This window comes from Pan paniscus, chromosome 18, assembly GCF_029289425.2.
Source record: "Pan paniscus chromosome 18, NHGRI_mPanPan1-v2.0_pri, whole genome shotgun sequence".
Classification (NCBI taxonomy): Eukaryota; Metazoa; Chordata; class Mammalia; order Primates; family Hominidae; genus Pan; species Pan paniscus.
The window spans coordinates 83621038-83634974 of NC_073267.2; the positions used below are offsets into that span (position 1 = coordinate 83621038).

Consider the following 13937-nt stretch of genomic DNA (forward strand, 5'->3'; position numbering starts at 1 on the left):
ACCTGTTACCAACTGATCCCAATGTCTCAGAACTATTTTAAAGAGGAACTGTGGTAAAATTAAATAAATACAGCTATCTGTAGACTGTTACATGACAAGAGGTCAACCACAGAATACTGTGGAGTATATGAATCCACTTATTTTAAAAAGATAGAACACATAAACATATACATGATTGTAAATGCAGAGAAAACACTTAGAAGCAGTCACAAGAAGGTGTTAATACAAGCAATATGGCTCAATGGAGCAGACAGGTGAGAAGATTATGGGGAGGACTTTTACTTCTCACTTCTTGTATGGTCTGATTTTTTTCCTCCCCTGCAAGCTGTACAGGAATATGATCTGCATTTTTAAATTAAACGTGAGTTTTGTCATTATGGGAAAAAAAGCCCGAGGACTTATTAATGGTTTTTTATGCTCAAACTTCTACCACTAACTGCTTTACACACTGGCGAGTTCATGGAAATACTAATAAAGCTATTTCTTAGACTAGACCTCAGTTTAACTTTAGATCTATTGTGGAAGGGGCTGGAAAGGCCCACCAACCTGGCAAAACAGAATGGGAGAGAGGCTGTCCAACTCATCAACCAGCACAAGGTTTTTAAGTGGTCTTGGCTGAAAAAAGAATGTGTCTCCTTCTTCCAGAGGCATGGCTGATGAAAACTCAGGTTCTTCATCATCATCTCCAAGATGTGCAATTTGATATAAGTAACTGGGAAGAAGCAGAGAAGAGAAACTTTCGGTAACGAGTTCTCTGCCTGACGATAATGTCTGGCATCAACATAAAGCACAAGCTATTTGATTATATTAAGATACTATTGTTATTATTTTTAGGTGTTATCACTAAGTACGACAGCTAGGATTTGTTTCAAAACAATTCAGGGAAAAGATCTGGGAAGTGCAGTGAGTATTTTATTTATAGCACAAGCAACAAAGAAAATATAGATAAACTGGACTTTATCAAAATTTAAAACTTTTTTGCATCAAAGGAAGAAAGTAAGATGACAACCCACAAAATGAGAGAAAATATTTGCAATTCATATTTCTGACAAGGGTCTAGTACCCAGAACACATAGAGAACTCAAAAATAAAAAGACAACTCTTAAAAAATGGGCAATGGGATTTGAATAGACATTTCTCCAAAGATACACAAATGGCCAATAAACACAAAAAGATGCTCAACATCACTCATCACTGGGGAAAGGCAAACCACAATGAGCTACCACTTCATACCACCACTGCATACTTAGCAGGATGGCTATAATCACAAACGTGGAAAACAAGTTGGCAAGGATGTGGAGAAACTGGAACCCTCATATACTGCTGTTGGGAATGTAAAATGGTGTGGCTGCTACGAGAAAGTTTGGTGGTTTCTCGAAAAGTTAAACACAGAATTACCATGACCCAGTAATTCCACTCCTACATATATACCCAAAAAAATTTAAAATGGGGAATCAAATAGGTATTAGCACAGCAACATCTACCACAGCATTGTTCCCAATAGTGAAAGGTAGAAACAATCCAAGTGTACATCAGCAGAATGGATAAACAAAATGCAGTATGTACATACAATGAGTTATTCCGCCATAAAAAGGAACGAAGTTCTGATATAGGCTACCAAAACATGAATCTTTTTCTTTTTTTTTTTTTAAACATGAATCTTCTAAATATTATGCCAAGTAAAATGAGCTAGACACAAAGGGACAAATATCAGCCAGGCGCTATGGCTCAAGCCTGTAATCCCAGCACATTGGGAGACTGAGGCAGGTGGATTGCTTGGATTGCTTAAGCCCAGAAGTTTGAGACTTTACAAGAAATACAAATATTAGCCAGGCATGCACCTTGCTAATAGTCCCAGCTACTTGGGAGGCTGAGATGGAAGGATCACCTTGAGCCTGGGAGGTCGAGGATGCAGTGAGCCGAGATTGCACCCCTGCACTCCAGCATCCTGGGAAACAGAGTAAGACTCTGTCTTAAACAAACAAACAACCAAAAAAACCCCAAAAAGCTAAGAAGGCTCGGCTGGGCACGGTGGCACACGCCTGTAGTCCCAACACTTCGGGAAGGCCAAGGTGGATGGATCACTTGAGGTCAGGAGTTTGAGACCAGCTTGGCCAGCTGGTTTGAGACCAGCTCATTTAGTACTTTTAGTAGAGACAGGGTTTCTCCATGTTGGTCAGGCTGGTCTCGAACTCCCGACCTCAGGTGATCCGCCCGCCTCAACCTCCCAACCTCAGGTGATCCGCCCGCCTCAACCTCCCAAAGTGCTTGGATTACAGGCGTGAGCCACCGTGCCTGGCCATTTCATCAAATAAATACTTACTGAAATACTTAAGTACTGCTGGGCGCAGTGGCTCACGCCTGTAATCCAACCACTTTGGGAGGTCGAGGCAGGCGATCACCTGAGGTCGGAAGTTCGAGACCAGCCTGACCAACATGGAGAAACCCTGTCTCTACTAAAAGGACAAAATGAGCTGGGTATGGTGACGCATGCCTGCAATCCCAGCAACTCAGGAGGCTGAGGCAGGAGAATTGCTTGAACCTGGGAGGCAGAGGTTGCGGTGAGCCGAGATCACACCATTGCACTCCAGTCTGGGCAACAAGGGCAAAACTCCACTTCAAAAAAAAAAAAAAAATTTATTTGATGAAATATTCAGCAAAAAGCTCAGAAGAGACATCAAATCTAAAGATAGTTCTGGAGATACCTACAGAGGTACTGCCTGAAGCCACTAAAATAAAGGAAGGTAAGAAAAAGAAAGAATCTACAGGGATAGAACAAACTTCTTTTGAAAGAACTAACACATTCTTGTGAAAAGCTCCCTAAGCCTCAAAGCCGCACCCTCCTACTGCCAACTATTTTTTTTTGAGAGAGAGTTTCGCTCTTGTTACCCAGGCTGGAGTGCAGTGGCGTGATCTCAGCTCACTGCAATCTCCACCTCCCAGATTCAGGTGATTCTCCTGCCTCAGCCTCCCCGGTAGCTGGGATTACAGGTGCCCGCCACCATGTCCAGCTAATTTTTGTATTTTAGGTAGAGATGGGGTTTCACCATGTTGGCCAGGCTGGTCTCCAACTCCTTACCTCAGGTGATTCACCCACCTCAGCCTCCCAAAGTGCTAGGATTATGGGCGTGAGCCACTGCACCCAGCTTCTGCTGCCAACTTTTATCCCAACCAGGGTGAACTAGGGTAACAGAAGGATTACTCACTGGTTTCCAAATTCTGATGCTACAAAAAGGAACCCTGTTTTAAGCACACACATGGCAGCAGCAACGGGTACAGTATCAAAATACTTGAGCCGGATCTCAGTAACCTGGTGAGAAAACAAACATTCTGGTGTACAAACAAAGTGAAGTGAGCCCCGTATTATAAGACAGCACAGGCTGAGTAGCAAATAAAATACTGTATTTCATATCTGACCAGGGGTCAACAAACTCCGGCTCATGGGCCAGTCATGCCAATCATTACTGGCTGTGGCTGTCTTGTACTATAATGGCAGAGTTGAGTAATTGAGACGGAGACTACGTAGCTCACAAAAGCTGCAAGTATTTACTATGTGGCCTTTACAAAAAAATGTTTGCCAATTCCTGATCCAAACAGCTATCTAAGAAATTGCCCAACAATTCACAGAGCTCGTCCATAGGATAAAACAAGTAACAGATCATGTTTATTACCAGTTTTCAGCAGAAACAGAGACCTTTATCTTCTTCACACCAATTATTATCACCTAAAAATAATCACTACAAGTGGCATTACCGCTCTTATATTGTATGTAAGATTACTAGACCAAAAATCTGATAACCAGAGAGAAAATCTATACTCATATACTGGTTCCAAGGGCAACTACTTTCTAAGTTCTCATTTTTTTAACTTGTAAAGTATTACCTGTCTTGCCTATCTCATCTCATAGAGTGGCTATACTGGTCCATCCATGGTCTACTTACCATATCTTCATCTGTCTCCAAAGTGATCTTAAAGATATCTCCCTGCTCAGTTTGAGCCAAAAAGAAGAACATCGATTTGGTTTTATGGGTTGCAGAGCAGACAAAAATCATTCCTCTTTCAGGGTCATCCAGGTCATTCTAGCAAAGTCAAAAACACAATCGACATCTTAGAAATGGGTACTTCTTAGTTCTGGAATTCAGCACTTTACCAATAGGGATTACAAATGACATTAAAGGCCTAAAGGCACAAGCTTTGATCCACAGTGTCCTGCCAGCCAGAGCACTGGAACCCCACAGCTCAAAATTCTAATATAAATATCTAATAAAATCTGGGTAACCAAAAGAGTCCCAATTCCACTCTACAGCCTGATCAGATTCATAAGGCAAAAACTGTCTCCAGAGAAAAATGTCAGAGAAGAGACATGAAATTTTTTAAAGAGTCATCATTTCAGGCTGTGAAACACTGCTCCATCCAAACTTCCCTGTTCTACATCAAATGCCTGATTCCTAAAAGGCACCTCCTTAGATATGACTTTGAATTTTTTTTCTTTTAAAGACAAGGTCTCACTATGTTGCCCAGACTAGTCTCTAACTCCTGGGCTCAAGGGATCCTCCCGCCTCAGCCTCTCAAGTAGCTGGGGATCAGAGGCACACCACTGCACCTGGCTTGCGTTTTTTAACGTTTCCAACAGTTTCTATTTCTCCCACCGAGTAAGCTCTACTCTGTAAGAAGTTTTAGACTTTGTTATTGCAAAGCCAAATACAGTGCCTGGCACAGTTAGGTGCTCAATGTCTAATCAACTTAGTGACTTCCTATCCCTTAACAAGAAGAATTTAACTTGCCAAATTTCTTCTAAGGTTTTCTAAAATTGCTGGAATCTTACATACTACATATTACATTAAATTAAATCCTAAAGTTCAACCCCAGAACAGATAAATATTTAACAGCAAATAAATAATCCAGGGGATTGAGGGGAGAGATGGCAGTAAATGATTCAAAGAATCCACACCAAAACCACAAGGTGAAAAGACGCCGGGGAAGAGGGATATTCACTAGTCTCAAAGATCACCATCAAATTCCATTATCAGTTACCAAAAAAGAAACAATACCATTACAATGAAGACAATGGGCAGGCACCACCTTAACAAAGTTACCAATTTAATGTCTCAATCAGATAAACCAACATTATGTACACACAATGTGTGACATAGTGGAGAATATGTATCACCTATACATCACTCCCTATGTAGTAATTATATCAGAAATATTAAACTCAATATAATCATGAGGAAACAAACTATGGGACAGACTATAAGAGAATTAGCTGGCCAGGCACAGTGGCTCACGCCTGTAATCCCAACACTTTGGGAGGCTGAGGCAGGCAGATCACAAGGTCACGAGTTCGATACCAGCCTGGCCAATATGGTGAGACCCCATCTCTACTAAAAATATAAAAATTAGCTGGGCATGGTAGCAGGTGCCTGTAGTCCCAGCTACTTGGGAGGCTGAGATGGAAGGATCACTTGAGACTGGGAGGTCAAGGATGCAGTGAGCCAAGATTGCACCACTGCACTCCAGCCTGGACAACAGAGCAAAACACCATCTTAAAAAAAAAAAAAAAGAAAGAAAATTAGCCCAGACTGGCAGGGCACTTCATGCCTGTAATCCCAGCACCTTGAGAGGCCAAGGCAGGCAGATGACTTGAGGTCAGGAGTTTGGGACGAGAATGGCCAACATGGCAAACCCCGTCTCTATTAAAAATACAAAAAAAAAAAGGCCGGGTGCGGTGGCTCACGCCTGTAATCCCAGCACTTTGGGAGGCCGAGGCGGGCAGATCACGAGGTCAGGAAATTGAGATCACGGTGAAACCCAATCTCTACTAAAAATACAAAAAAAAAAAAATTAGCCAGGCGTGGTGGTGGGCGCCTGTAGTCCCAGCTACCCAAGAGGCTGAGGCAGGAGAATGGCGTGAACCCGGGAGGTGGAGCTTGCAGTGAGCCCAGATCGCACCACTACACTCTAACCTGGGTGACAGAGCGAGACTCCGTCTCAAATAAATAAATAAATAAAATACAAAAAATAAAAATACAAAAAAAATTTAGCCAGGTGTGGCAGTGCATGCCTGTAATCCTGGCTACATGGGAGGCTGAGGTGGGAAAATCACTTGAACCCAGGGGGCAGAGGTTTCAGTGAGCCAAGATCACAACACTGCACTCCAGCATGGGCAACAGGGCGAGACTCCATCTCAAAAAAAAAGAAAAAAAGGCGAGAGGGAAATATCCTAAACTAAGGGAGACTAAAGGCCAATTACAAAGGAACTTTTTGGGATAATGAGAGAAATATGAATATGAACTATACATAAGGTAACTATACTACACAAAATGTTACAATTTCTTGGGTATGATATTGGCAATCTGGTAATGTAGGAAAATGTCCTTGTTCGCGGGAGCCATTATCTTAGAAGATTACTGGAGTGAGGCATCATAATGCCTGTAACTTCTTTTCAAATTGCTTAGCCTAGAAAGTATATGGATATATCATGAGAAAGAAAAAACAAATGTAGCAAAATATTAATAACGGATTAATCTAAATGACAGGCACGTGGGAGTTCATTGTTCATTGTTTTTAAACTTTCTGTATGTTGGAATTTTCAAAATAAAAATGTTGGAAAAAAAAAAACAAACCAAATAGAATAAAAGGCAACCTATCTCTAACAAATATGCCTGGTTTCTCCAAACTAGAAACATTCAGGAATTTCAAATTAATAATTGTCCACAGGTTCCTCTGAAATAGAAATTAGATTAGTTTTAATTCCCTTTCTAAGAGAATTTGTTTGGCTTTTACTAAAATATTTCACCAGCTTTATTAAAAACAACATTTACGTCCCTGCCCCAGGGTCACTGAATTTTTTTTTTTAATTTACAGAAAAACTAAATTGGTAACAAACTAAGAGACTACACTGTAATCACAAAAATTAAACACAAATCTCTCTCTTCTTATATCAAAGATCTTACCCGCCTCCTGGGAATTGGACAGCGGATATCTGGCTGGTCACCAAAGTTCTTGTAAGTAATATAGTTTTCAGAGCAGATCAGTACTCCACTTGGACCATCTGACCCTCCTGGAACTGTGAAAGAAAATAAAACTTAGCAGTGACTTTGACTCAGACATGAATTTCTTCAGCTTTCAACTCCTCCTCTCTTTCAGCACAACTTGATGATGGTAATGTGCCTGATGCTAAGAAACATTTCATGTGTTTCTCCTCCCTTATGTTCATGGTAGATAAGGATGAAGCATAGTTTGTGTTTACATGGAAGGTTTGGTCTCAGCCTGGATAACATATCCAAATGTTTACCTCCAAGCCCAAATGCAGTTCTCATCTTCAGACCCCATCTTCAGACCTATAATACATCAAATCACCTACTGGACATGGACCTTCCACCGGTATTTTAAAAATACAGTGTGTTCAGGCCGGGCATGGTGGCTCATGCCTGTAATCCCAGCACTTTGGGAGACCAAAGGCAGATCACCTGAGGTCAGGAGTTCGAGACCAGCCTGGCCAACACGGTGAAATCCCGTCTCTACTAAAACTACAAAAATTAGCCAGGCATGGTGGTGGGCGCCTGTAATCCCAGCTACTCGGGAGGCTGAGGCAGGAGAACTGCTTAAACCCAGGAGGTGGAGGTTGTAGTGAGCCAAGATCGTGCCACTGTGCTCTAGCCTGGGCAACAGTGCGAGATTCTGTCTCAAAAACGTAAATAAATAAAATAAAAATAAAATAAAGTAACAGCATGTTCATAAACAAACTCAAGTTCCTTCCCAACCCTGCTCCACCTCCTAGATTCTCCACCTTAGAGAATACTACCATCAACAGACCAAACCAGACACCTGAGTATAATCCTTCAATTCTCTCCTCCCAAAGCCCTATTGATTCTACCTCCTTAGCAGCTACCAGTATCTCTTAATGTCCTCATCAGTCTCCCCCCTTACAGTCTTAATATCCTCCATTTCATTAGCCAAAATGTAAGCAATTAATCTTTCTAAGGTTGTCAACCTATCAGATTATTTCCCTACTTAGAATCCTTCAGTAGCTTTCACCCCACCCCTACTCCTACCCCAGTCCCTTAATAATTAAATCATAATGAGCTTTTAATTATTTGAATGGACCATGTTATTTCTTGTATTTAGGCTTTTGTAAATGCTGTTCCCTTTGCCTACAACTGAAACTTCCTCTCCCACTCCAACTGCACCCAGCTAACTTCTAACTAGCCCTCAGATCTCAGCTTAGAGACTCCAGCAAGCTTTCTGTAACACATTCGTTTCCTTTCCCTGTTTAGGGAACCTCTTCTCTGTACTGTCATGGCATTTGGCACAGTTTCTGGTAATTGTTTTGGTTATTTATCTGTATTCACCACCAGACTCAATCTTGCACAAAGGCAGCACCACGTCTAATTTTTCACCACTGAAGTCCCAAGATCCAGCAGACTGACTTAGCACATACTGACTGCAAAGGCTCAATAAAAATGTGTTGAAATAATGAAAAAGCCCTTGTAAATGAAAGGTATGGTAATATGTTACAAGTAATGAGATGTGTGATCAAAAATTCATCTGCTTAACGTATTAACAAAGGTAAGTGCTGTCCTTTATTTTTATTCTCCAGTATCTTCCCCAAACAGCATCTTATTTTAGACATCAGTTGAAGTGCAAATGATTCAAAATAGAACTAGATCAGTTTTCCCCAAGCCTGCTGAAATGCAGATGACCACAAATGTAGCTGTACTCCTTTAGTCTTTTAATATAATCAATTAGCAACGTGTATTTTCCAATGGTGAACTGATTTCCAACCATGAAAATATTTTCCATTTTTTAGCTCCTCCAAAAACGTTACTTAGCCATGTGCATTTAAAACACTGAAACTGATTTGCTGGAATGTTAGCTTTTCCTATCTACAACCGTATGAACTAGCCTGCAAATTTTTTTTGTTACTGTCCATCCCTAGTTTTGATACTGTAGTCATACTAGACTCAGAGAGTGGCACAGTAGCATTTACTCTTTTTCTACTCTAGAGAAATCTGTTTTACTTTTTTTTTTTAATATTTACTTTTTCATTGAGACAAGATCTCACCTTGTTTCCCAGGATGGTCTCAAACTCCTGAGATCAAGTGATGCTCCTGCCTCAGCCTCCTAAAGTGCTAGGGTTATAGGCGTGAGCCACCATGCCCAGCCGAGAAACTTGTTTTAAAACAGAATACATACATGTCCCTCAACAAGAAGATAAAAGCTTTCCTGAAAATCCTGGACCTCAATCTTTTGGGAGAGTGACTTTGGACTACTGCTTCAATTTCTCTAACGCTGGTCTATTGAAGTTCTTAATTTATTTTTGGATCAATCTGGTAATCGTCTTCAAAAATATTTCTATTTTGTTTAAGTTTTCAAATTCACAAGTTCCATCTTGTGGGGTCTGTCCATTTTGTTTGGCTTTTCAAAGAGTTAGGTTTGAATGAGAGGCAAAGACTGACTACAGCCAAACTGTCACAGCAACTAACAGTAATCAATATTCCAAGCTGACTGCTCCCTTCAACTTCTCTTCCCTGCCCTCAGTAGAATATGAGTTATTAAGGAGCTAGGCAGTCTTTATCCCCAACACTTTTTAAAATCACTCCACCACATGAACTTCTAACCTGTCCAAAAGATAAACAAGGTATTCAGGTTCACAACAAATGGATTAATTCCCAAACCCTTTAAGTAAAACCTATTAGGTTTGGGCATAAAATGAACCAAGTAAAAGGGTACAAAGCAGCTCTGAAAGAAAAGTACCTGTAATAAGGAAGTTGCCGTGTTCCTCCAAAGGTTCACTGTATTTTCGGACCACGTGATTTAAACCAAGGTCTAGCTCATAGAAAGTAAGTGTCTGCTGGGTATTAGCTGCTGCTTCCCCTGTTGGATCATTGTCTGCTTCCTACAGAGAACAGTGGCATAAAAACTAATCATCAGCATAAAATCGAAGATCTGGAAAGGACATCAGGACTCCAATTTACAAATGAGGAAACAGAAGTCCACAAATGTCTTCTTTTTTTTTTTTTTTTTTTTGGAGAGACAGGTTCTCACTATGTCACCCAGGCTGCAGTGCACAGAGGTATGATCTTTTTTTTTTTTGAGACGGAGTTTTGCTCATTGCCCAGGCTGGAGTGCAATGGCACGATCTCAGCTCACCACAACCTCCACCTCCCAGGTTCAAGTGATTCTCCTGCCTCAGCCTCCCGAGTTGCTGGGATTACAAGCATGTGCCACCACGCCTGGCTAATTTTGTATTTTTAGTAGAGATGGGGTTTCTCCATGTTGGTCAGGCTGGTCTCAAACTCCTGACCTCAGGTGATCCGCCCGCCTCGGCCTCCCAAACTTGGATTACAGGCGTGAGCCACTGTACACGACTGCAGTGGTACAATCTTATCTCACTGCAGCCTAGAATTCCTGGGCCTCAGGCTCCCAAGCAGCTAGGACTACAGGCACATGCCACCACACCTGGCTGACGCCAAATAGTTTGACAAAGTTTATGCTATAAGATAATGGCAGAGCTAGAACGAGAACTGCAATCTCCAAATTCTGGATCCAGGGAGCTCTCTACTAGAGGATACTGCCTTCCATTAAAGGAAAACAATAGTATGCTCTGTGAAAAAATACCTTAAACATAACTTCACGTTTTTCATGAAGCTTTTCCCAATAAATATCTCGTTTCCATAGGGAGATTACTTAAATCAGAGAAAGACTATTAAATAGTTGGTTAACCTCTGAAGCATTCCAAAGAATTTCAGTAAGGCATTTGGAATATGAAGATCTGCTAGCAGGACAGAATTAAGATATGCATAAGGGGCTGGGCCTGGGTGAGGTGGCTCAGGCCTATAATCCCAGCACTCTGGAAGGCTGAGGTGGGCCAATCACCTGGGGTCAGAAGACCAGCCTGGCCAACATAGTGAAACCCCATCTCTACTAAAAATACAAAAATTAGCTGGGCGTTGTGGCAGCACCTGTAGTCCCAGCTACTCAGGAGGCTGAGGCAGAGGTTGCAGTGAGCTGAGATTGTGCCACTGCACCCCAGCCTGGGCAACAGAGCAAGACTGTCTCAAAAAAAGAAAAAAAGGTATGCACAAGGAAGAAAACGATCTTTTCTTTTTTTTTGAGATGGAGTCTCACTCTGTCGCCCAGGCTGGAGTGCAGTGGCGAGATCTCGGCTCACTGCAAGCTCCACCTCCCGGGTTCACGCCATTCTCCTGCCTCAGCTTCCCGAGTAGCTGGACCACAGGCGCCCGCCACGATGCCCGGCTATTTTCTTTTTGTATTTTTAGTAGAGACGGGGTTTCACTGTGTTAGCCAGAATGGTCTCGATCTCCTGACCTCGTGATCCGCCAGCCTTGCCTCCCAAAGTGCTGGGATTACAGGCGTGAGCCACCACGCCCGGCCGGAAAACAATCTTAAAAAAAAAACACTGAGGTGACTGAAAGAAACGCAAAGAGACAGGGTCCCCATTACCTCATAATCCATTTCCAGACAAGCAAACATTGGATTTTCAAATCCGACATCTACTCCAACTACATGATACACTAAAGTGTTTGCTTTGTGGGCTTCCAGGGGAGATGAAATGGTAAGTCGGGCTGCAGCATCTCTGTTCAAAATATACACCAATTTCTGTTTCTCAATGGCACCTGTAGTTGAAGGAGATAAAACATACAAGATTCCCAGATAATGAGAAGAGAGACTTATAGAACAGCTAGAGTCACATCATGCTTTTCTTTTAATCATTATTAACAGCAGTAACTCTACAAGTATAAAAACTCAGGATTCTGTTTTCTATCATCAGAATAGCACTTTGGGAGGCTGAGGTGGGTGGATCACCTGAGGTCAGGAGTTCAAGACCAGCCTGACTAACACGGTAAAACCTTGTCTCTACTAAATACAAAAAATTAGCTAGGTGTGGTGGTGCATGCCTCTAATCCCAGCTACTTGGGAGGCTGCGGCAGGAGAATTGCTTGAACCTGAGACGCAAAGGTTGCAATGAGCTGAGATCGCACCACCGCACTCCAGCCTGGGCAACAAGTGCGAAACTCTGCCTCATTTAAAAAAAAAAAAAAAAGAATAGACAATAGTGGAGCTGGGCACAGTGGCTCAAGTCTGTAATCCCAGCACTTTGGGAGGCCAAGACAGAAGGAAGGATTGCTTGAGCCCAGGAATTCAAGACCATCCTGGGCAGCATTGTGAGATCCCCATCTCTCTCTTATTTATTTATTTATTTATTTATTTATTTTTGAGATGCAGTCTCACTCTGTCATCCAGGCTGGAGTGCAGTAGCGCTATCTCGGCTCACTGCAACCTTTGCCTCCCGGGTTCAAGCGATTCTCCTGCCTCAGCCTCCCAAGTAGCTGGGATTACAGGCACCCACCACCACACCCAGCTAATTTTTTGTATTTTTGGTAGAGACTGGGTTTCACCATGTTGGCCAGGCTGGTCTCAAACTCCTGACCTCACGTGATCCTCCCACCTTGGCCTCCCAAAGTGCTGGGATTACAGGTGTGAGCCACCGCACCTGGCTGAGACCCCCATCTCTTTTAAAGATAAATAGCCACCGTGCCCGGCTGAGACCCCCATCTCTTAAAAATAAATAAATAAATTTTTTTTAAAGACAATGGCATCATTGTGGCCCCCTTCTTCCTAATACGGGTCTTAAATATCCCACTAACTAGTCAAAATTTTTTAATGAGTCCTACATTTAAGGATACTGAAAAACAGTAATTCATAAAATTATCATTAGCCTTATTCTCTGAAATAGATGTAACGATTTATGACTGCCCTCTAGAGGCCTGATCAGACACACAAAAATTTTCTTCAAGAATTTATCAGAGAAGAGACATGAATGTGAATCATCACTTCAGGCTGATGAAAGCAACGATATTCACTGTCTAATAACATAAGATCATTTCATTGTAGTCTTTTTGCCAAAGAAAAAGAAATTGAAAAACACCCATTTCCAACTAGATGGGAAGTAGAAAGGTGTGTTAAGATTTTTCCCATTGTTTTAAAAGAAAATGCAACTCTTTTAAAAAGGAAATGCAACTTTAAACCTAGAGTAAATGCAAACATGATGCCAAACCCACATAAGTAATTAACTGGCACTGGCACACCACCAAGAGCACAGCATTGTTATCCTAAACTAGGCATATACAGCAAGTAGAGTAAATCACTTACTAATCATAACGGCTCGCCCTTTGGGATCCACAGCTAAGAACTGGCCAGGAACGATGCGACGGCATCCACTCTTGCCAAAGGTTTCTTGGTGAATCTTCTCAAACATATTCTTAGATGGTTGGTATTCCAAAATAACAATTCGACCAGAGTCACTGCCAACTACAATGTAGTCTTTGGTGCCACCTGTCAGCCTAAAGGCCATGAGTGACCGGATAACACCGAATACTTCCACAGTGAGTAGGGTATGTACTTTGCCAGTGTTGGGGTCTGGGCGAAGCAGCTCCAAGATCTTCCCACGGGAAACAACAATTTCTTGTTGTTTGGTTCCTAGATCACCAAAAAATAAAGATCATAAACAACCAGAACCCAGCCTGGCCACCATGGTGAAACCCCGTCTCTACTAAAAATACAAAAATTAGCCAGGCGTGGTGGCACATGCCTGTAATCCCAGCTACTCGGGAGGCTAAGGCAGGAGAATCGCTTGAACCCAGGAGGTAGAGGTTGCTGTGAGCCAAGATTATGCCACTGCACTCCGGCCTGGGCAACAGAGCAAAACTCCGACTCAAAAAATTAGTCAGGTGTGGTGGCATGTGCCTCTAGTCCCAGCTACGTGGGAGGCTACAGTGCAAGGACAGTTTGAACCCAGGAGTTCAGAGAATGTAGTGGGTTATAATCCTGCCATTGCACTCCATCCTGGGAAACGCAGCAAGATCTCGTCTCTAAAAAAAAAAAAAAAGGCCAGGCACAGTGCACCTGTA

The 13937-nt window shown here is 42.1% G+C and overlaps 1 protein-coding gene and 2 non-coding genes across 4 annotated transcripts in view; all 3 read right to left on the reverse strand.

The window, feature by feature from the left end:
* SF3B3 (splicing factor 3b subunit 3) overlaps positions 1-13937 on the reverse strand; it is a 48659-nt gene that overhangs the window by 29907 nt on the left and 4815 nt on the right. Inside the window, exons 3-9 of one of the 2 annotated variants that reach the window (XM_003829475.5) lie at positions 13180-13506; positions 11470-11642; positions 9760-9901; positions 6957-7069; positions 3942-4079; positions 3207-3310; positions 547-712 (exon numbers count right to left, since the gene is read on the reverse strand). In XM_003829475.5, the coding sequence (XP_003829523.3) occupies positions 547-712; positions 3207-3310; positions 3942-4079; positions 6957-7069; positions 9760-9901; positions 11470-11642; positions 13180-13506 (1163 nt within the window). Of the gene's footprint in view, positions 1-542; positions 713-3206; positions 3311-3941; positions 4080-6956; positions 7070-9759; positions 9902-11469; positions 11643-13179; positions 13507-13937 lie in introns of both variants that reach the window. The other variant, XM_055099279.1, reaches the window with a different exon arrangement.
* LOC112437469 (small nucleolar RNA SNORD111) lies at positions 4304-4397 on the reverse strand. The gene has a single exon (XR_003026073.1). It is a non-coding gene; the product is annotated as a small nucleolar RNA SNORD111 (small nucleolar RNA).
* Positions 12791-12870, reverse strand: LOC112437470 (small nucleolar RNA SNORD111). Its single transcript, XR_003026074.1, has one exon. It is a non-coding gene; the product is annotated as a small nucleolar RNA SNORD111 (small nucleolar RNA).